Source organism: Salvelinus alpinus, chromosome 3 (genome assembly GCF_045679555.1).
Source record: "Salvelinus alpinus chromosome 3, SLU_Salpinus.1, whole genome shotgun sequence".
In the NCBI taxonomy this organism is placed as follows: domain Eukaryota; kingdom Metazoa; phylum Chordata; class Actinopteri; order Salmoniformes; family Salmonidae; genus Salvelinus; species Salvelinus alpinus.
Window position 1 is genome coordinate 60,788,885 of NC_092088.1, and position 24,143 is coordinate 60,813,027.

The 24,143-nt window shown below is 43.3% G+C and overlaps 1 protein-coding gene across 14 annotated transcripts in view; it reads right to left on the reverse strand.

The window, feature by feature from the left end:
• Positions 1 to 24,143, reverse strand: part of kcnma1a (potassium large conductance calcium-activated channel, subfamily M, alpha member 1a) — a 261,503-nt gene that overhangs the window by 80,766 nt on the left and 156,594 nt on the right. For all 14 annotated transcript variants that reach the window (XM_071393538.1, XM_071393540.1, XM_071393539.1 and 11 more), the window contains exons 4-7: positions 15,680 to 15,773; positions 14,603 to 14,714; positions 1,948 to 2,023; positions 599 to 674 (exon numbers count right to left, since the gene is read on the reverse strand). In XM_071393538.1, coding sequence (XP_071249639.1) covers positions 599 to 674; positions 1,948 to 2,023; positions 14,603 to 14,714; positions 15,680 to 15,773 — 358 coding nt within the window. The remainder of the gene's footprint in view (positions 1 to 598; positions 675 to 1,947; positions 2,024 to 14,602; positions 14,715 to 15,679; positions 15,774 to 24,143) is intronic.

Below are 24,143 nucleotides of genomic sequence, written 5' to 3' on the forward strand. Positions count from 1 at the left end.
CCTGCTGTGGATCTGAGAGGATCAGATAGGTTTAAGCAATATGGTCATTTTCTGCTTCACCTTGCCTTCAAAAAGGCTGGGGATTTTCGTACAGTTATGGGCACTGAACATGTTGTATTTTGGTACTGGCAGAACTATTGCCGTAATGGGTGCTCTAGGGTATCCCAGCAACACGGCGCTCTAGGGTATCCCAGCAACACGGCGCTCTAGGGTATCCCAGCAACACGGCGCTCTAGGGTATCCCAGCAACACGGCGCTCTAGGGTATCCCAGCAACACGGCGCTCTAGGGTATCCCAGCGATAGTTTGTCACAAAAAACCTATACCGCAGTGTAGGTTCTTTTTTTAAACTACATTTTTAGTGCCCACAACTGTATATATTTTGTTCCGTATTGCTTACATACCTATCCGATCGTTTCGGACATACAGGAGTCCCCGGGGGGTAGGGGGTAGGGGTTGGTCAGGGACCCTTCAGCACTTCAGATCTGCCACACATCCAGGGGGAAGGGAGGGGCTAGAGGTTGTTTTCGGACCAAGCGTTAGGAGTTCTCACCTCCCTTACTCCCCCCGTAGCCCAACCCCCCCGCCCAGCCACTTACCAAATGTATGAATCCGGCAGCTGTTAGCCATGTGCTTATGAAGATGGAACACAGGTTCACCAGCTTGATGGAATTGCTGGGTAGAATAAGAACCATAAAAATCTCTCAAAGAGATCCAGACCAGGTAAGGGTGACAGAAAGAGAATAATGTAATGGGAGAGGCTCATCTATTGGGTCTGAGATGGTGAGGCTAGAAAACACCTGGCTTAGGTTGTAAAGTACCGTACTGTCCTGTACATGTACTCTCTGCTCCTGTCATTATTTTATCATTACGTCAAGTTCTGTCTTTATGTCTGGCATGGTATGCCAGTAAGATGCTAAATAAAATGTAAGATGCAAATAAAAAATTATAAAAACAAAATGTTATATTCTTTTCTCTTTCGCTAAGCCAGGAAATGAATGGGACTGTGGGTCTCTAGGGGGGTGGGATCAGGTCAAAAACAAAAATGCAATAAAACCAAACAAAATTCATTAAGCTGAAAGGGATTACTCTATTGAACTGCTAAGAACGTACATTATGTCATGACAGCTTTTGTGGAATGCTGTTGCCAGCACTCTAACCATCATCTTGTGTTGTGTTTCCTACATATAGTCAACAGCTACTGTAGTGTCTATTCTTGCCCTGGTGTAATAGGGAACGTGTCATGCTTTAGTTCAGGATCGGTCTGCATTCATCATACACTTTCCCTTTCCAACCCTCCCTCCCTCCCTCCCTCTCTCTCTTTCCCTTTTCCTCCATCTCTTTCTCCTTCCCTCACTATCTCTCCCTCACCTGTACATGAGGGCTAAACCACAGAAAGAGAGGATTACTGATTACTCAACGTCTCTGTGTTTACAGTGTTAAGAGCCCAGAAAGGACAGGAGAGGCACGCTGGGCCAAACAGTCATCAAGAGACAACCTCAGTGACACTTTACTGTACAGTCCTGCTATTTACTCAGCCAATACATGGGAAAATGAAAGTTAAAATACATAGTGATTACATAACAATTTCAGATGACATGAGTGAGATTCATTAGAACAAGCACTGTGGGAGCTACTATGTAAAATTTGTACAAGGGAGCTACTATATGTAACATTTGTACCAGGGAGCTAGTATATGTAACATTTGTACCAGGGAGCTACTATAAATGCTCAATGCATGCTTTGAATAGTTGTTACCACATAAGTTTAAATGTCTTAGTATAAGTCTGGAACAGGACTGTAAAATAAAGTGTTACAGCAGTGTCCAGAGAGTGTCTAGAGAGCAAACCTGACCCGAGCTTCTATGTCAGATGGATTCTGTAGATAGTTGTTGTGGTGCTACCGTGCTGGAGTGGTGGCGGTAGTCCAATGAAAGCCCTATACTTACCTTGTTTTTAAGATATTCAAAAACTGTAAAATTTCTGAGAACTGTATCAATCTCAAGGCTCTCAGGAATCTTAAGCCTGAGAGAGAGAGAGACAGAGAGAGAGAGAGAGAGAGACAGAGAGAGAGACAGAGAGAGAGAAATAAAGGTTAATAATCATACATAAAATGATAGTGTTTTACAGTGTGGCCTGTCGCCTATAAGGAGGATATACTGTAAAATAGGCCTATATACACTACAGTAGTGTCATGTACTGTAAACTGTGTGTCCTACATGTGTCTGAGTCCAGGGTTTAGAGAAACAATGCAACACCTGCCTCAATGCCAGTTTACATAACACCAATATATTCCAGGCTCTGATCTACCGTGTGTGTGTGTGTGTGTGTGTGTGTGTGTGTGTGTGTGTGTGTGTGTGTGTGTGTGTGTGTGTGTGTGTGTGTGTGTGTGTGTGTGTGTGTGTGTGTGTGTGTGTCCATGTGCCATGCATACCAATGTGTATTTCTATTCATTCTGGATGGAATAACTTACACTAGTAGTGACTGAGGTTAACAGGGCAGGACAATGTTAAACATTTACTTGTCCAATCTCTTTGTATTTTTGGGGATCTGTTCATAGTTTAATTCATGGTTGATACCAGTGGAGGCTGGTGGGAGGAACTATAGGAGGACAGGCTCATTATAATGGCTGGACTGGAATAAATGGAACGGGGTAAAACATGTGGTTTCCATATGTTTGATACCGTTCCATTTATTCCATTCCAGCCATTACGAGCCTGTCCTCCTATAGCTCCTCACACCAGCCTCAACTGGTGGAGACATCTGTAAACAAAATAGTTCTCTCCTGCGTACAGTGAGAAAGTGCTTGGAACTATCATGCAGCAAGACCATACAACACATCAAACTGCAAGCCTCATCACACGTAACAGCTACAGTACCACAAATATTTGTATACACGGGCCACGCGGGAATCAAACCCACAACCCAGATGCTACCATCACCATTCCCCCTCCCCCCAACAAACTAAGCCATTGGAACCACACTGCAGAGTAAAGAATAAGAATCATAACCACAATGAGAGACTCCATACCCTTCCCAGACCTTGGTCCTTACCGCATTTGGAGAGAACTAGTTAAATTGTTTGAACATGGCCCAGACCCCATGTTCTACCATTCTTATCCCATTTTAAGAGGAAGTGTAGATTGTGATTCCTACTTGTTTAAACTATGTTTAAACAGACAGGACCACAGTTTGACTATGGCCCCATGGATCTCTATTGTCACCCCATTTGGAAAGGAAGCGTATACTGGACGAGCCAGACTGTTTGAACATGACCCAGACCCCATATATTCTACCATTCTTAGCCCACAGAGTAACTACGGTCCTAGATCTTTATTCTTACCCCACAGAGTAACTATGGCACTAGATCTTTATTCTTACCCCACAGAGTAACTATGGCACTAGATCTTTATTCTTACCCTACAGAGTAACTATGGCACTAGATCTTTATTCTTACCCCACAGAGTAACTATGGCACTAGATCTTTATTCTTACCCTACAGAGTAACTATGGCACTAGATCTTTATTCTTACCCCACAGAGTAACTATGGCACTAGATCTTTATTCTTACCCTACAGAGTAACTATGGCACTAGATCTTTATTCTTACCCCATTTGCAGAGAAAGCTCAGAGAGGTCCAGAGACCAAGATATGGTCTCTTCTGCCTCTCCTTCTCCATAGCCATCCCATGCGGCCCCAACCTCACCCTGTACCCTTTCTGAAACAACTCTCCACACGATTTCCTACGCCTGAACGTGTCTCCACGAGCCTCAGAGCGAGGGGCGCCACCGCGTGGACCCCGGTACATCAGAAGCTTAGTAGGGATCATCGCTACCGATCACAGATACTTAGTTATCTATTGTAGTGCGTCAGGTAGTTTCTGTTTAGGGTCCTTGTCTTTCTGTAAAGTGGGACCAAGCTGTAGTTCTTCAGTTATAAGGTCCTACGGTCGTATTCTTTAGTTCTAAGGTCCAACACTGTGGGTTCAAGAGTGTCTCAAAGGAAGAGATGAAGAAGAAGTTCTTGAAGAAGGCAATGGATTCGAAAATATTATTGTTCTTCTTTGGAAGATAGACAAGTTGAGTTTTTCCAGGTAGAATGAAAGAGATAAAACAAAACACCCCCAAAGCTAAGACATGGTACAACCCTAGCGCCGGTGAATAACCTTCACCTTCGTCATTTTCCACCAGAAACGCGTGTATAGAAAAACCTGACAAAAGGTCCAGAATCAAGCGCTATGCGTGCTTAAGAGAACACCAGACAGACTGAGTGACAGTCAGGTAAACAGACACCAATACTCTGTACCTGTCTAGTACAAACTGTATCCTGGTCTGATATGAACTGTGATACCGTAGAGGCTCTATCCCTGTATTGTCATTGTGTTAATAATCTGAACAGCCCAAACAGATTTCCTTTTGGCCTCTTTGTTGTACCTACAGAGAGTCATGTGGATTTTCAACCACCAATAAGGTGCTGTGTTCAGAGGTGAGGCGTTTTTAAAACTGCCTGAAGCAATCCAGGGATTTAGAGCGAGAGGTGAAGTAATAATCTGTATTTAATCACAAGTGCCGTGCTGTCACTAGCAGGTATCAGATGGGTGGACAGTATCTACAGTACACTGGGACAAAGCAGAATGGAGGTTTGTGGATAATAATGGCGCCGGAGGGGATGGCTGCCATTTTACGGGCTCCTAACCAACTGTGCTATTTTGTGTGTTTTTTTGCATTGTTTGTAACTTATTTAGTACATAATGCTTCTGCTACCATCTCTTATGACCGAAAAGAGTTTCTGGATATCAGAACATGAGCAGACCCCCACCCCTCGTCTTACCAGACGTAGCTGTCCTGTCCTGCCAATGCACGGAAACACCAGCCAAATGTATATTATCCATGTCGTCGTTCAGCCACGACTCGTGAAGCATAAGACTTGACCGTTTTTAATGTCTCATTGGTAGGATAGTCTCGAATGGAGATCATCCAGTTTATTCTCCAGTGATTGCACGTTGGCCACCACGTTACTCACCTCGAACTGGACAAATGTTTCTTCTTTAATGAGTCCAAAGCGAAGGACATACTGCTTCTCAGAGACCAGGCCCAAATCCCCCTTATTTGTGTGAAGAAAAGACAGAAATACAGGGGGTGGAAATCGGGGTGCCTTATTAGATTTCGTCGCCGAGTGGGTAACCAGCCTCTACCATCTGTTTAATTGACCAACGTGCAATCACTGGACAATAAACTGGATGATCTCGTATTCGCCATTATTATCTCGTAAGAATCGTATTCTTCACGAGTCGTGGCTGAACGACGACATGGATAATATACATTTGGCTGGTGTTTCCGTGCATTGGCAGGACAGGACAGCTACGTCTGGTAAGACGAGGGGTGGGGGTGTGTGTCTATTTGTCAATAACAGCTGGTGCGCAATGTCTAATATTAAGGAAGTCTCGAGGTATTGATCGCCTGAGGTAGAGTACCTCATTACAAGCTGTAGACCACACCATCTATATTTTTTGTAACCATCCACAAACCGATGCTGGCACTAAGACCGCACTCAACGAGCTGTATAAGGCCATAAGCAAACAAGAAAATGCCCATCCAGGCACTCCTAGTGGCCCGGGACGTTAATGCAGGCAAACTTAAATAAATTTTTACCTCATTTCTACCAGCATGTCACATGTGCAACCAGGGGGGGGGGGGGAGAAACTCTAGACCACCTTTACTCCACACACAGAGACGCGTACAAAGCTCTCCCTCACCCTCCATTTGGCAAATCTGACCATAATTCTATCCTCCTGATTCCTACTTACAAGCAAAAACTAAAGCAGGAAGTACCAGTGACTCGCTCAATACGGAAGAGGTCAGATGATGCGGATGCTAAGCTACAGGACTGTTTTGCTAGCACAGACTGGAATATGTTCTGGAATTCATCCAGTGGCAATGGCTTCATCAATACAGTGCCTTCGGAAAGTATTCAGACCCCTTGACATTTTCAACATTTTGTTACGTTACAGCCTTATTCTAAAATGGATTAAATACCAAAAACATCCTTAACAATCTACACACAATACCCCATAATGACAAAGCAAAAACAGGTTTTTAGAAATTTATGTTGTTACGTTCCCCAGTTTCTGTGTTGTTTTGTGTTTGTATGTGTTTGTATATGTTTCAGGAAATGGCTTCCTGGATTCCCCTAAGCAGCTGATTGGTCGGCCCCATTGCAGACTGGAGCTCTGACCCACCCTCTCGTCAGGGGATACAGCTGTCTACAATTACCGACTCCTTCGGCAGCTTTAAAAGCCAGTGTTCCTTTGTTAGGAAAGAGGGAGCTTCTTTGTCCTGTGTTGGTTGTTGTTCAGAGACAGTTTTTGTTAAGTATTTTGTAGCCGCTACTTCTGAGGTATGTGTATGCCAAAGGACACTGTGTTTGTGATTATTGAAATTGTTCACTTTAAGGTTGTATTATTCTGTTTAATTTGTTCCCAGGGGGGAAGGCACCTTGGGAGTGCTTAGGCAAGAGGCCTGCGGGCATACATTTACCCGTAGTATGGACTCTGTCTATGGAAACTAGGTAAGACCTGGGCAGACCACCCCCTGTATTTTGGTTAGCGCGCCAGGTGGCGTTAAGGTTAGGTACGTAGTGGGTAGGCAAGTAAGGTAGGAGAGGGGACTCTAACTTTTACTTTCTTTTCTTTGGTTCCGTCCAGCCCCTTTTCCCCACATTACCGTGTTAAGAAAATAAATCCCCAGTAAACGGTAATATTCTCTGCCTCTGTCATCCTTACCCGCACCTAAAATCACATACCTCTTTCACTCCACAGGGTGTTGCGTTCCCTCCTGCAAGAGGCGTACATAACATATCCAAATAAAAAACAGAAATACCTTATTTACATAAGTATTCAGACCCTTTGCTATGAGACTCGAAATTGAGCTCAGGTGCATCCTGTTTTCATTGATCATCCTTGAGATGTTTCTACAACTTGATTGGAATCCACCTTTGGTAAATTCAATTGATTGAACATGATTTGGAAAGGTACACACCTGTCTATATAAGGTCCCACAGTTGACACTGCATGTCAGAGAAAAATCCAAGCCATGAGGTTGAAAGAATTGTCCGTAGAGCTCCGAGACAGGATTGTGTCGAGGCACAGATGTGGGGAAGGATACTTAAAAATGTTTACAGCATTGAAGGTCCCCAAGTACACAGTGGCTTCCATCATTCTTAAATAGAAGAAGGTTGGAACCACGAAGACTCTTCCTAGAGCTGGCCGTCCAGCCAAACTGAGCAATCAGGGGAGAAGGGTCTTGGTCAGGGAGGTGACCAAGAACCCAATGGTCACTATGACAGAACTCTAGAGCTCCTCTGTGGAGATGGGAAAACACTCCAGAAGGACAACCATCTCTGCAGCCCTCCACCAATCAGGCCTTTATGGTAGAGTGGCCAGACGGTAGCCACTCCTCAGTAAAAGGCACATGACAGCCCGCTAAGAGTTTGCCAAAAGGCACCTAAAGACTCTCAGACCATGAGAAACAAGATTATCCGGTCTGATGAAACCCAGATTGAACTCTTTGACCTGAATGCCAAGCGGCACGTCTGGAGGAAACATGCCTCCATCCCTACGGTGAAGCATGGTGATGGCAGCATCCCTACGGTGAAGCATGGTGATGGCAGCATCCCTACGGTGAAGCATGGTGATGGCAGCATCCCTACGGTGAAGCATGGTGATGGCAGCATCCCTACGGTGAAGCATGGTGATGGCAGCATCCCTACGGTGAAGCATGGTGATGGCAGCATCCCTACGGTGAAGCATGGTGATGGCAGCATCCCTACGGTGAAGCATGGTGATGGCAGCATCCCTACGGTGAAGCATGGTGATGGCAGCATCCCTACGGTGAAGCATGGTGATGGCAGCATCCCTACGGGGAAGCATGGTGATGGCAGCATCCCTACGGTGAAGCATGGTGATGGCACCATCCCTACGGTGAAGCATGGTGATGGCAGCATCATGCTGTGGGGATGTTTTTCAGGGGCAGGAACTGGGAGACTAGTCAGGATTAAGGCAAAGATAAACTGAGCAAAGTACAGAGAGATCCTTGATGGAAACCTGCTCCAGAGTGCTCAAGAACTCAGACTGGGGCGAAGGTTCACCTTCCAACCCGACAATGCAGGAATGACTTCGGGACAAGTCTCTGAATGTCCTTGAGTGGCCCAGCCAAAGCCCGGACTTAAACCCGATCTAACATCTCTGGAGAGACCTGAAAATAGCTGTGCAGCACCACTCCCCATCCAACCTGACAGAGCTTGAGATGATCTGCAGAGAAGAATGGGAGAAACTCCCCAATTACAGATGTGCCATGCTTGTAGCGTCAAACCAAGAAGACTCGAGGCTGTAATCGCTGCAAAAAGGTTCTTCAACAAAGTACTGAGTAAAGGGTCTGAATACTTACGCAAATTTGATATCTCAGTTAGTTTTTTTATACATTTGCAAAAATGTATAAAAAAAACAAACAATTTAGAATAAGGCTGTAAAGGGGCCTGAATACTTTCCGAAGACACTGTAAGTGCATCAACAACGTCATCCCACAGTGACCGTACGTACAAATACCAACCAGAAGTCATGGATTACAGGCAACATCCGCACCGAGCTGCCGCTTTCAAGGAGCGGGACACTAATCCGAACACTTATAAGAAATCCTGCTATGCCCTCAGACGAACCATCAAACAGGCAAAGCGTCAGTACAGGACTAAGATTGAATCTTACTAGACCGGCTCTGACGCTCATCGGATGTGGCAGGGCTTTGAAAGGCTGGTCATGGCTTATATCAACACCATCATCCCGGAAACCCTAGACCCACTCCAATTTGCATACCGCCCCAACAGATCCACAGATGACGCAATCTCAATCGCACTCCACCATGCCCTTTCACACCTGGACAAAAGGAGTGAGACTACTGTTCATTGACTACAGCTCAGCGTTCAACACCCTAGTGCCCACAAAGCTCATCACTAAGCTAAGGACCCTGGGACTAAACACCTCCCTCTGCAACTGGATCTTGGTCTTCCTCACGGGCCACCCCCAGGTGGTAAGGGTAGGCAACAACACATCTGCCATGCTGATAGTCAACACGGGGGACAGCGGTGCATGCTTAGTCCCCTCCTGTACTCCCTGTTCACCCACGACTGCGTGGCCAAACACAACTCCAACAACATCACTAAGTTTGCTGACAACACAACAGTGGTAGGCTTGATCACCGACAACGATGAGACAGCCTATATGGAGGAGGTCAGAGACCTGGCAGTGTGATGCCAGGACAACAACCTCGCCCTCAACGTAAGCAAGACAAAAGAGGCTGATCGTGGAAAAATTGTCAAAGACTCCAGTCACCCAAGTCATAGACTCTCTGCTACCGCACGGCAAGTGGTACCGGAGCACTAAGTCTAGGTCCAAAAGGCTCCTTAACAGCTTCTACCCCCAAGCCATAAAACTGCTGAACAATTAATCAAATGGCCACCCAGACTATTTACATTAATACCCCCCCCCCCCCCCCCTTTGTCTTTACACTGTTGCTACTTGCTGTTTATTATCTATGCATAGTTACTTTACCCCTACTTACATGTACAAATTACCTCAACTAACCTGTACACCCGCACATTGACTCAGTACCCCCCTGTATATAGCCTCGTTATTTTATTTAGTAAATATTTTCTTAACTCTATTTCTTGAACTGCATTGTTGGTTAAGGGCTTGTAAGTAAGCATGCCACTGTAAGGTCTACACCTTACAAATACAACTTGATTTGATTTGTATTGACTTCAACTCAGAGCAATAGAGCCATCTGTAGAGGTACAGAAAGAGGACAGGAGTGATCAAATCGCTCTGGGTAGTTGGAGGAGCCACATCGAATCCGAACTCATGACAACGACAACACTAAGTATTCCCGAAGCTAAAGTGCTAACCATTTCTCTACCAAGACCGTTGGTTCTTGTTGAGCAAGTGCAACACTGTAGGTCTTAGGGCAGGTGACGTCACTGCATGATGGCTACTAGCATATGCTAAATAGCCTGCATCTGCTACACATGCAACAACACTGCATGTAACATAATCCAAATCTGTGGGTATGTGCACTGCCAAGCCCCCTCCCCTCTGTCACGTGACTGACAGTAGAAACACACACTGGAGCCTTTTATCAATCAGCAGCCTAGGGATGACCATGTTACAACACGGATAATACCCTGTCCACCCAGTAAGGATTATAGCCACCCCGCACACACACACACACTAGAGGACTAAGGGGAATGCACACACAGATACTGTACTAGAGTCAGTAAGCAGAGCACAAGGCTTCAGAGATCAAAACAGACAGTACACTAACATCACCAGCAGAGGGCAGTAGTGATGTGGATATGTCATTTGGCGAGATATGGATGGTACATTGGCTCCAGTAGTCTGTGTGTGGAAGTAATATGGGATATTATGTAATATGGCTTTAATTTTCAAAGCGGGGTTGAGCTTTTACAACACTGCTTATACCTTCTTCTATGAGGGCATTTGCATGTATTTGTTTTTACCCTGACATCGTATTATAAGGTCTATATAGTTACTCCTATTTTTCCACAGGACCCTACACTTACCTGTATCATTTCATAGCTGCCTTACCATCCTCCGCAAGCTCTGTTCTTTCTACAGTGAAGCCTTAGTAGGACTGAAATGACTTGTGTAGATGGGTTGGAAGGGTTGGGGCTCTGGGGCTAACAGCAAGCTAGCATCTTTCAAAGAGCTAATCAGAGGAGGCTGGTGAGGGGAAGACGGTTCACAAATAATGAATGGATGTGTTTGAGACCATTCCATTCATTCCGTTCCAGCCAATACTATGAGCCAGTCCTCCCCATTTAAAGTGCCACCAGCCACCACTACAGCTAATTAACACCACTAGCCTGGCTATGGCCCTCTCTCTCAAGGGAGGGACACCCACTTCAAGTAATTTAAGAAGATGGTGTCTTATTTCCAGGAGGAACACTGCATGTCCTTTTACATTAGCCACACGTTTCTCTACCCTCTTAATTAACGGCCAAATTGCAAAATGGGAATGAACATTACTGTGAAATACATAGAGTAGGATAGATAGAGAATTGTCCCTTGTGGCTCAGTTGGTAGAGCACGATGCTTGCAACACCAGGGTTGTGGGTTCGATTCCCACGGGTACCAGTGTGAAAATAATCAACATTTATGTCGCTCTGGATAGGAGTGTCTGCTAAATGACTAAAATGTTGAATAGAGCAGAGCTACTGCAGTGCAGAACCTCTTTTAATTTTATTTTCAGTAATGGAGTCCAGTGGTTCTCCTGTTAAAGAAAACCAGTGGATGTTTCTCAGGCAGTTCCGTGAGAACAACTGGTAGTGTGCGTGTGTGTGTGTGTGTGTGACATAGCTTTTAGTCACACAGAGAGAGAAAACTGAATGAGTCCACAGGGATTGATGTAAAACTGTTAACATCGTCATTGTTTGCCTCTCAAACAGACAACAGAACAGAATTAGTGAGATGGAAATAGTATTGATGTCCATCAAGACAAAGACAAATCACTGATTATGGATCCATCTCTATTGATTACAGTGAAGCCATTACAATTCTGTCAACTTCCCTTCCCACTGGATCTCAACTCAATAGAGATCGACGTGGGGGACATGTGAGGACATTAGACATGTCACTCAGTCACCAACCACTGGATCTAGAGTCTGATGTAACATCTACCTGATAACACCTCTACAGTACCAGACCTATCATTAGACTTTCTATCTATACAGTCATTGGATTCTGTCCTGTCGTCAATCATTGTCATGTTGCTATAATTTGACATTTTTTCTTATTTCCTGCAAACCTCTGATTTGTGTCCAGTACCAGCTCATCCTAATAATAACCTGGCCTAATACATTTACATCGTAATTTTAGTCATTTAGCAGACACTCTTATCCAGAGCGACTTACAGTTATAGTGTATTCATCTCCAGACAGCTGGGTGGGACAACCACACATCACAGGCATAGAAAGTACATTTTCCCTCAGTAATGCAGCTATCAGTAAGGTCAGAACTAGAAGGGGGGGGGTCAAGTGCAAGTGGTGGTTAACATGTTGTTGTTGGTTTTTTGGGGGGGGGGGGGGGGGTCGTGGTGAGGAGAAGGATTATTTAAGATACTGTTTCAGATGTTTTCGGAAGATGGGTAGTACCCTGCCCCCAGCTAATAGTACCCCCTGTGATATCAACCAGTTGATAATGGAGAGTTCGGCCTATGTGTTATGGCACAATGTAGGCCAATCTCTCACACACACACACACACACACACACACACACACACACACACACACACACACACACACACACACACACACACACACACACACACACACACACACACACACACACACACACACACACACACACACACATTGTAGTGTGTGGACCCAGTCAATGGATCGCTGGGACAGTAATATCTGTTGCTACGTAATGTGACGTACACAAATATGCATGGTCATTTTTGAAATGTCTTATTTAGTTTGTTATTTTATGGGGTCATCCCTTGTATAATTTTGTAGGCCTCCCAGGTACTGTATTTGCATTGAAAGTAATGTATATAATTACTGCCGCTAGGGGGAGCTGTGGCGTCAATGGGGAGCATTAGTGGGATCGTGAGGTCTTGGATGTTGCTTCTTCAATCTTGGGAAATGCCTAATACTGAACTATCTTTTCTCCATCTCATCATTCCACTCTGTTAATTCAGGTATGTAATGCGCAAAAGTGCAATATGACTCATGAAATATTGAGATAACATGGTTAACTACATAGTCCATGAGTTTGGTAATGTTTGAAGGCAATTGAAGGAAGTTTAACTGAGTAAAAAACTGGTTGGTATTTTCCACATAAGTAATGGGGGTTTGCTAGGTTGCTAATGGTTTATATGTAAGAAAAGGGAATAAGACTTTTTCAACAAGGTTATTGGGTTTCAGCTTGTTAGCTCACATGTTGATGGTTTAGAATGTAATGGTTGTAGCATTGTTTAGCACAGCCTCCAGTCATTTGTAGCTTTATGGAAATGGTCACTGCTATTACAGTGAGCTAGGTATAATGTAATGTAGCCTCTTATGGTACAATTTGATGGTTTTACATGCCAAATAGCTTTTGTTGCTAGATGCTAAATACTACTGATTGAATAGCCTCAGATTATATGCACTATTAATTTAGCTATAGCGAGAGGTAAAAGGTGAATGTGTAGATGTATGGAGAATTTTGGGGGGGACTTGAGACCTTTATTTTTTATACACAAAATGGAATGTGAAAATACTTAATACTACAATGCAGTTGTAATGTATAATTGATTATGACTAAATAAAAAAAGTTATGCCTAATACTGAACCCTACTAACTTTTCTCCATCTCATCATACCGCCCTGTTAATTCAGGTCAATTATCTGCTGACCACGTCTCAGTCCGAGGCATGTAACAGTAACACACCATTAAAACACGCAATCACACAGCAATAAACACGCATGCAATACACGCTAGTGCAAACACACATTCTATTTCACACGTGGTGTGTGTGTGGGACCGTATAAAATCAGATGACCCTAAAATACACTATCTGACGCACAGAAAGCGTCATTCCGCCTCTATGCAAACACAAACACAGTGTGACGCGAGTGGGCTTTTCGAGGGTGTATTCTTCTGTGCTATCTGACACATTCTCAGTGGTAAAATTATAATTTTTTTCATCTCACTGGCTTCCCCAGTATGAATAGATGATAGATAAATATATACATAATTTATGAATGCATATTCATGATGAGTAGAGGGAAATCTAGGCCATCTCAAAACAATGGCTTTCCTCCCAGTTGCCTTTTCAAATATCTCCAGAAATAGGGGGCTGGTTAGAGCCAGATAGTAGGATTCAGGATTCACTGCAGAGGAGAGCTACCTCCCAGTAAACAATCTGGTTACCACTGCATTCCAAGAACGTTCGTAGGGACCTTCTCAGAAAGTTAAAATGGCAACTTCTTATTTATTTCTCAAAACAATCTTTTTTTTTCTCCAAATATTTCTGAATAAAATTGCCAACTTCACCAACATTTTTACCAGATTGGTACTCCATTGTAACCTTCCCTGATGTCACAGGAACGTTCACTGTTGGCTGGTCTCTAACTTTTTTTTTTACATCAGACTACAGATTTAATTAGTGGCAATGCAGAGAATGGCTAATTATTAAATCCAGTCTGTCATAGACCACCATTTCAACCTTTTTCATTATTCTACAGCTAGTTAACGCTAACAATAGCATCCCCACGCTACTGCTGCATAGCCTACTGAGAAAAATAAGCCATGACACAATCCAGACCATTGTATGTTTCCCAGGCTGCACCTATTGTTAAATGTGGAGGACACTGCACGGAGAAGGTCCAATAGATGTCAATTTAGAGGTGTCATGACACCATATTCACCATATTTCAGGTACAATACTTCACCACAGAAAGACTTCTGTCACACTGCTCTAAGTCACTGAGTCATTGTAGAGAGATGGAGAGAAATATAGAGAGAGGGAGAGTGAAAAAGGTAAATTCTTACCCAGCCAGCTCCTATTCAAGTAGACCGATACGAAGACAGGAGGAACAGTGAAGAAGTCCACCACTGAGTTGACCTCCAGCCAGAACCACAGCTTATCATTGGCTGCTATGAACTGAAGAAGAAATAGAGCGGTAACACTTCACTTAAAGCCTGGAAAACACAAAGAAGACTACACTCTAAGGTCCTTTAAAAAGCTACTTTATGTCAAATGTGACATTAGGACTCTTCAATAAATAAACTCTGCTTCATGTTTTCTTTCCTTGCTTACTTCATAGTATCGCAATACTGGTATTGTGACAACCCTAATTGATGCAGTTATAATGTATTATAAGACTTATCTTTGTTTGCTATGAACTAAGGGGAGACATAGACGTAACAATTCATGTTGGTAAAACGTTCCTTTAAGTCCATGCTGCAGGTTAAATTTGTTACCAACATGAATTCTTGCTTCTACATCTCGCCTCACTTCACAGTACAATGACTTATGATGCCATTATAATGAATTAAAACAGTTATCATGAGCATGTATGACCGCTTTGTAATGCGCTATTATCATCTTATAAAGATCACGACAATTAAAAAATGTCAAGTCTATCTAATCCTCGTATTATAGAGTTCATGCATAGTTCATGTTTTATTTTTAACCGTATCAATATAGCAACATAATACATGCATTTTAATTTCCTATACTGTATCTAAAGAGTACCTTGGACTCTAACATACTGAACTAAAGTTGCCAAAAGCCACTAGAACAGTTCAGTTCTATAAAACATAAGGACCAGGCTAGGGCCAACCTCTTGATCAGTTTCCCGGCATCGTCCCCTGACATACAGCATGTTGTTTGTGAATAGATCTTAGTCAGTGATGTGATTCATGTGGAGTCGTGACTGCCATAAGCAGCTTAGGACTTTGTTTATTCATTGAGGGTTTCAGGCAGACTTTTTCTCCAATGGAACGCTGGCTTTGGGAGAACACCAAGTCAGTATTATGACAATAGATCTCCCGCCTTTAGAGGTAGGTAGGGGTGTGTGTGTTGTGTGTTGTGTTTGTGTGTGTCAATAGGGCTTTAGTACATACCCGCAGCCCAAAGTAGAGAAGGAAGAAGACATTGAAGAACATGTCGATCTGTAACGTGAAATCTTTGTAGAAATTCTGACAGGATTCTATGGGACTGTGAAAGAGAGAGAAAATGAAGAAATCATCACATTAATAGACATACTCTATTACAATAATATATGTCACATTAATAAGCATACTCTATTACAATAATATATGTCACATTAATAGGCATACTTTATTACAATAATATATGTCACATTAATAGACATACTCTATTACAATAATATATGTCACATTAATAGACATACTCTATTACAATAATATATGTCACATTAATAGACATACTCTATTACAATAATATATGTCACATTAATAGACATACTCTATTACAATAATATATGTCACATTAATAGACATACTCTATTACAATAATATATGTCACATTAATAGACATACTCTATTACAATAATATATGTCACATTAATAGACATACTCTATTACAATAATATATGTCACATTAATAGACATACTCTATTACAATAATATATGTCACATTAATAGACATACTCTATTACAATAATATATGTCACATTAATAGACATACTCTATTACAATAATATATGTCACATTAATAGACATACTCTATTACAATAATATATGTCACAGTTTGGGGTACCTCACGTAGCCAGTGGATTTCAAAAGGTGCAAACAGTAGAAACCTGCCCACTACTGTGTATTCCAAAGTGTTCACAGAATACAGCAAGCATTAACAAGTCTTTATTCATCCCACTGGGGCAATTAGTTTCAGGACTGCTGTGAATCAGACAACATACAACAACAGAACAGACCGAACAGTGTGCGGGTATTGACAATAAAACAAGTTGTGGCTTATGTCAACGGCAAAAAAAACTAAAAGCCTGCAACAAAACCCATGTGTGTATATTGTCCTGTCTTCCCTTTAGTGTACATATGCCATAAAGAAGGTACATGGCTCTTTGCAATCAGCAAGGTGGTACAGTATAGTATAGTAGCTAGCCTAGTTAGCTAGCAAGCATGATGCTTCCTCTCCTCAGGAGAGCCAAACAATGAATAATGAGGAATAATCTATCTCATCTGTCACATAATCCGTCTTTATGTTTATATTATGATTAACCATTAAGGAAGTGGATGCTTTTAACAAAGCAATAGTAGCCAAAATGCCACTAAATTCTTCATAATGGTAGAAGAGCGTTTTTTTCATGGAACATTTGACATCAAATTCACCACAGTGGTTGTGAGCAACAGATATGAATATTCATTATGGGAGTTGATTGCCTATGGGAATGTATAGGCTCATATAGACAGTCAACGGTGAAGGATAGCCTCTCCTCACAGCAAAACAAATGGCTTTAAGTAAGTGTATAGAGAGGCTCAGTGGGAAAGGGAGAATGGGGTTTGAATGGCTTCCAGGGGTGGAAGACAGAGAGAGAGCAGTACGATCATCATCCTCTACTTAACATAAAACATCTTAATGGGGGGTGATCCATCAGAGAAGATGACAAGTTATAACCATGAGAGAAATGTGTGAGGAATTGTTATCACATGAGAGCAAAGACTGCTGTTCTGATAGCTGGGTGATTTCGGATTAAGTTAAGAACTGCATGCCTGAAAATGGAACAGTCTTTATCATGGTATGAATCTTGGCATGTGGCCCAACAGATTTAAATCTATGTGTATATATGGATAAAGGGTTAAAATAGCCCCTGAATGATATTATGCGGTTAAAATATATTATTTTCTCCCAGATGGCCACCCAGATTAAGCATCTCTATGATTCAGAGGGGTTGGGTTAAATGCGGAAGACACATTTCAGTTAAATGCATTCAGTTGTTCAACTGACTAGGTATCCCCCTTTCCCAGTCAGTGGACGGAGGTTAATATGTCTGACCCCTCAGTGGAATTGCCATTGATCTAGCCTGAATACTCTATTTACACACTACTAACCCTCCAATCTCCTATAAAACTAACAGTGATGTGAAAACAAACCCTGTTATGAATCAAACAGCAAATCCATAAATACTTTGTGCTGGGTTGATTAAATGTCAATATCCATTTGGTCCATGTTGTGGGTTTGGTGGTGTATGGTCTGTAAACCCCCTGTCCATCTACAGATTGGACTGTACTGGGCTGAGAAAATGGTTAAGATTTAATCAGAGATCAAACCAAAAAACAACTGCATTAGCGAGTGTGTGTGTATATGTACTGTATATGTAGTGCTTAATTTGAGCCGGATCCTGCCGGAACAGGAACCAGAACCTCTCTGTTTTGGACGGTTTCGTTCCGGAACCTATGTGGCCGCATCTGGTACCTCTCGTGGCATGAAAAATGATTTTCACTTTTTGCAATGTACAAATTCTAATAAACGTGATCAAAGTTCATTCGAGTTGCCTCTTCGTTAATTCTCCTGTATCTCTCACAGAACTAGAATGAGATTCACGTTCTATGATCTCTCTCCCTCTCTCTGCTCTGATCGACATGAGCCTGCACCTCTCACCTCTCCAGCATTGCATTTCCTTATAGAGTCATAACCGCACAAAGGGTTCTGGAGGAGCTGCAGCAACCCTGATAAATTGAAATAAATTTGCCAAAATTATAGTTACCGCTATCTGTCCCGAAAGTAATTAAATACGTTAGAATAGTCTACTACACCACGAGAAAGCCAAAACATTTGCCACAGTGGATAAATAGCCTCTTTTAAAAATAGCTTAGCTGTGGAATGTAGCCCAATAACAAGGCATAGCCTACAGTTGGGAACGTGCTGCCAATCTGTCAGTGGATGCATACAAAACTGGCCTTTTACAATATTTCAAATAGCCTACAATTGCGGGAAAACACAGGTTGGAAAGCAAATGACTCTAATCTGTCTGCTGTAGGCTACCAAAATCTTTTATCAACTTCAAATATTGTTTTACACAGTAAAACAAGAGAGAGGCTTTTGGCACGAACGCATGAGCCATCATCAGAGAGTAAGCTGCCCATCATTGGGTAAGTCAGTGAAACTGGAAAGCATTTTTAGGACTATAATTTCCTCCTCATATTGCAGCCTACAATATGTCTTGTCTTCACACACCTAGGTGATTGATGAATTCAAGACAAGGTCATTTTTATTGATCTCAGATTCTCAGTTTGTCAGTGTCAAAGTAGCCTGTCATTTCGATCATTTGTGCGGTATTATGGTGATTTCAAGATAACTGGGAATTCTGAAAGAAACAAGGTCGAATCATGACTCAGTGATCTTCAGGTCGGAAAGTCGGAGCTCTAGAAAGAGGCCTGAGTTCCCGACTTGAAATTCTGAGTTGGACGACCGTTCAAAACTAATATTCCCAGTAGTCTGAGCTCGTTTTTCCCGATTTCCCGACTTAAACGCATTATGCCAAAGTCTCCAGTCATGTAAGATTTACATTTACATTTACATTTAAGTCATTTAGCTGACGCTCTTATCCAGAGCGACTTACAAAATTGGAAAGTTCATACATATTCATCCTGGTCCCCCCGTGGGGAATGAACCCACAACCCTGGCGTTGCAAGCGCCATGCTCTACCAACTGAGCCACACGGGACCAAGATGACGTGGAAACGGCATGAAATCCATTTACACTGCTCAAAAAAATAAAGGGAACACTTAAACAACACAATGTAACTCCAAGTCAATCACACTTCTGTGAAATCAAACTGTTCACTTAGGAAGCAACACTGATTGACAATAAATTTCACATACTGTTGTGCAAATGGAATAGACAAAAGGTGGAAATTATAGGCAATTAGCAAGACACCCCCAAAAAAGGAGTGATTCTGCAGGTGGTGACCACAGACCACTTCTCAGTTCCTATGCTTCCTGGCTGATGTTTTGGTCACTTTTGAATGCTGGCGGTGCTCTCACTCTAGTGGTAGCATGAGACGGAGTCTACAACCCACACAAGTGGCTCAGGTAGTGCAGTTCATCCAGGATGGCACATCAATGCGAGCTGTGGCAAAAAGGTTTGCTGTGTCTGTCAGCGTAGTGTCCAGAGCATGGAGGCGCTACCAGGAGACAGGCCAGTACATCAGGAGACGTGGAGGAGGCCGTAGGAGGGCAACAACCCAGCAGCAGGAGCGCTACCTCCGCCTTTGTGCAAGGAGGTGCACTGCCAGAGCCCTGCAAAATTACCTCCAGCAGGCCACAAATGTGCATGTGCTCGTGCTCACTTTTTGTTCCGGCTCGTCCCGTTTTACTAGTTCAGCACTGTGTATGTGTGTGTGTATGTGTGTGTGTGTGTGTGTGTGTGTGTGTGTGTGTGTGTGTGTATGTGTGTGTGCACGCGTACGTTTGTCTGTTAACATTGCTCCCCATGCGACATACACTCAAAAGCCTAGCAGCCTTTCCTATTGGTCCCTAATGCTTCCAGTGAAATCCTTTAGCTGTCTACCGCCCTCCTCGTCTCTTATCATCATCATCATCACAGCCTAGCAACCCAGGCAGATGCTTCGTTCTACAGAGCACACCGAGTTAAAATAACATTTAGCTACCCATGTGGCAGGCACGGTGGCACATTCCTTCCAGTGAAACTGTGCCGGCATTCTGGCTCAACACTGACCCGTTTGTCATGTGACCCGAAGGATTTTAAAGGAAGTGTTAAGGACAGACCCCTTGATGTCTGGGAGCTATGTTGTCTTATACAGGATCTGGAAGTAGATAGGCCTGGCACACCAAGGTACTTTACAAAGACAGAGTCAGCAATAACAACACCACCCCTCCCTCCCCATCATTCTAGAAACTGTCTGGGCATTGTGGTGCCAGATTTACGGGTTTGCTGAACCAAACACTGAGATGGCAATTTCAGCATCTGAAATAGAGAGATAGGATTGTGACGCAGAATTACTGGGGTACCAAAATATGTGTATATGCCACATTGAGAGCAGAAAGACAAAGGCCTGATCCCGGGCCTCAATGTCACATCACACCCTCACAATCACATGGGATCCAGCAGGCCACGTGTTGTTGTTTGGCCTGTGGGGCACTGCTGGACAGAGGGAGAGAGAGAAAGAAAGAGAGGGGAGCGAGAGAGACAGAGAAAGAATGTGAGGGGAGAGAAAGAGGGTAGAAGTAGAGAAGGAGAGGAGAGAGAGCTAGAGAAGGAGAGAGGTATAAAAGGAGAGGAGAGAGAAGGAGAGAAAGAAAGAAAAGAGAAAGGTAGAGAAGGAGAAAGAGGCAGAGAAGGAGAGAGTGGTAGAGAAGGAGAAAGAGGTAGAGAAGGAGAGAGTGGTAGAGAAGGAGAGAGTGGTAGAGAAGGAGAGAGAGGTAGAAAAGGAGAGAGAGAAAGAGGTAGAGATAGAGAGAGCGAGAGAGGGACACAGACAGACATACATGTGAAAGAGAGGGGGGAGAGAGAGCAGAGAGTGAGAAGGGAGAGTGCTCCCATGGGAATTGGGACAATTTATTTTCTTCCTCTAGCAGGGCCTTATATAGCACACAGCACAGGGCTGCTTCTAGGCCATGTGGAAATTGCCTGAAGATGTGGGTGCCTCAGGATTGAACTCTGGTCAGCTTGTGTTTGAGTTGGAGGGTAGTTAGTTGTAGAGAGAGTGTCTGGATTTTACATGAAGCAGCTCCAGCTCCTTGGTAGCACCCTCCAATCACATGGGATCCAGCAGGCCACATGCCGTCATTTGGCCTGGTAGAAAATAGTTATTACATCTGCAGCCTCCTCCTAAAGCCTGGAGCTTGGTCAGGTGGGCACTTCTGGACAGACAGACAGAGAGAGAGAGATATGTGAGAGAGGGGGGGAGAGAGAGCAAGAGAGCAAGCAAGAGAGTGAGCGAAGGAGAGCGAGAAAAACAGAGAAAGAGAGGGAGAGAAGGAGAGAGAAGCAGAGAGAGACAATGAGAGAGAAAGAGAGAGCAAGATAAAGCAAGAGAGAGAAGGAGGGGGGAGACCGACATATGTGCAAGAGAGGGGGGAGAGCGAGGAGAGAGAGCGAGAGTGAATGAGAGAGTGAGAAGGAGAAGGGAGAGAGAGGGACAGTGCTCCCATGGGCGTTGGGACAATTTGTCTTCTTCCTCTAGCAGGGCCTTATATAGCACACAGCACAGGGCTGCTTCTAGGCCATGTGGAAATTGCCTGAAGATGTGGGTGCCTCAGGATTGAACTCTGGTCAGCTTGTGTTTGAGTTGGAGGGTAGTTAGTTGTAGAGAGTGTGTCTGGATTTTACATGAAGTGGCTCCAGCTCCTTGGTAGAGAAGTTGCAAGTTCAGAGGATATACCGCAATGTCGACACACACACACACACAAACAAACACATACTTGCTCGTACCTACAGAGAAACACAATATTTTGCTGCTCATACAAGCAAATACAAATACACACGGAAAAAAATACACACACTTCCACCCCCACCCACCCACCACCACACATGCACACAGTGGTGGGAATAGAGCAGAGCGTGGTGGCCCTGCGGCTGCAGAACGGAGGTCTATTTCAGGACAGGAATGTTTCCTCACGTTAACCTCCTCTGACTAGACATTAGGCTTGGGGAAGCTCACAGAGGTAGAAACCAGCCTACAGGGGAGGAACAGGAAACGGATGAACACAAACAATAACCCAGTAACACCTTCCTTCAGTCTGCACAGCAGATCCCAGTCTGTGTGTGTGTGTGTGTGTGTGAGTGTTTGCCTGCTGCCGACCTTGGCTGTCTCCTCCAGGCACAGCAAGGAACAGAGAAAACAATAACAACAGACTCCATGGTTTACTACTGGTATACTGGTTTACTACTGGTTTACTACTGTACAGTCTGTCATGTCTTCTCATAGCTGTTTAACTGAACTACTGGAATCATCTACATGGGGATGGACAAGGGAACCATACACTGTCAAAGTATATGTGGCTGTGTATCAAGAGTCTGGCATAAAAAAATATATTTAAAAAAATGATAACCGAAAGCAAATGTTGTCTTTATAAAGTCTCAGAGAAGGATTGCTGCCTCCAATACAGTGGTTATTCATTAGTTTGAGCAGAGTGTCTCCTTTGTGGTCTCAATGTGGGCTACTAAACACAAACATACAGGGAGTAGCAGTGTTACTTAGAACTGACGGCATTATCTGACTACTGTGTGGTAAATTCATCCATCATCCGGTCTGTTTCCTCTGTGTGTGTGTGTCCGCGCATGTGAACACGTGTGTGCATGCATCTGCTGCGCATGTTTTCTGAGCATGTGTGACCTTTGAGTGTGTATGTGTGAATCCATCTGCTGCGCGTTCCCCAACAGTGTGAATGTGTGTGTGTGTGTGTGTGTGTGTGTGTGTGTGTGTGTGTGTGTGTGTGTGTGTGTGTGTGTGTGTGTGGGTGTGTGGGTGGAGGGGGAGAGGGGGAGGGTGGAGGAGATGAAAGAAGGCCAGGTTAGTACATCAATGATTGATTTAGACCAAGGAACCATCACTAAAATAAGACTGATTTAGTACCTGCAAGGCACCATCACTAAAATAAGACTGATTTAGTACCTGCAAGGCACCAGCACTAAAATAAGACTGATTTAGTACCTGCAAGGCACCATCACTAAAATAAGACTGATTTAGTACCTGCAAGGCACCATCACTAAAATAAGACTGATTTAGTACCTGCAAGGCACCAGCACTAAAATAAGCCTGATTTAGTACCTGCAAGGCACCATCACTAAAATAAGACTGATTTAGTACCTGCAAGGCACCATCACTAAAATAAGACTGATTTAGCACCTGCAAGGCACCATCACTAAAATAAGACTGATTTAGTACCTGCAAGGCACCATCACTAAAATAAGACTGATTTAGCACCTGCAAGCCACCATCACTAAAATAAGACTGATTTAGTACCTGCAAGGCACCATCACTAAAATAAGACTGATTTAGTACCTGCAAGGCACCATCACTAAAATAAGACTGATTTAGTACCTGCAAGGCACCATCACTAAAATAAGACTGATTTAGCACCTGCAAGGCACCATCACTAAAATAAGACTGATTTAGTACCTGCAAGGCACCATCACTAAAATAAGACTGATTTAGCACCTGCAAGCCACCATCACTAAAATAAGACTGATTTAGTACCTGCAAGGCACCATCACTAAAATAAGACTGATTTAGTACCTGCAAGGCACCATCACTAAAATAAGACTGATTTAGTACCTGCAAGGCACCATCACTAAAATAAGACTGATTTAGTACCTGCAAGGCACCATCACTAAAATAAGACTGATTTAGTACCTGCAAGGCACCATCACTAAAATAAGACTGATTTAGTACCTGCAAGGCACCAGCACTAAAATAAGACTGATTTAGTACCTGCAAGGCACCAGCACTAAAATAAGACTGATTTAGTACCTGCAAGGCACCATCACTAAAATAAGACTGATTTAGTACCTGCAAGGCACCATCACTAAAATAAGACTGATTTAGCACCTGCAAGGCACCATCACTAAAATAAGACTGATTTA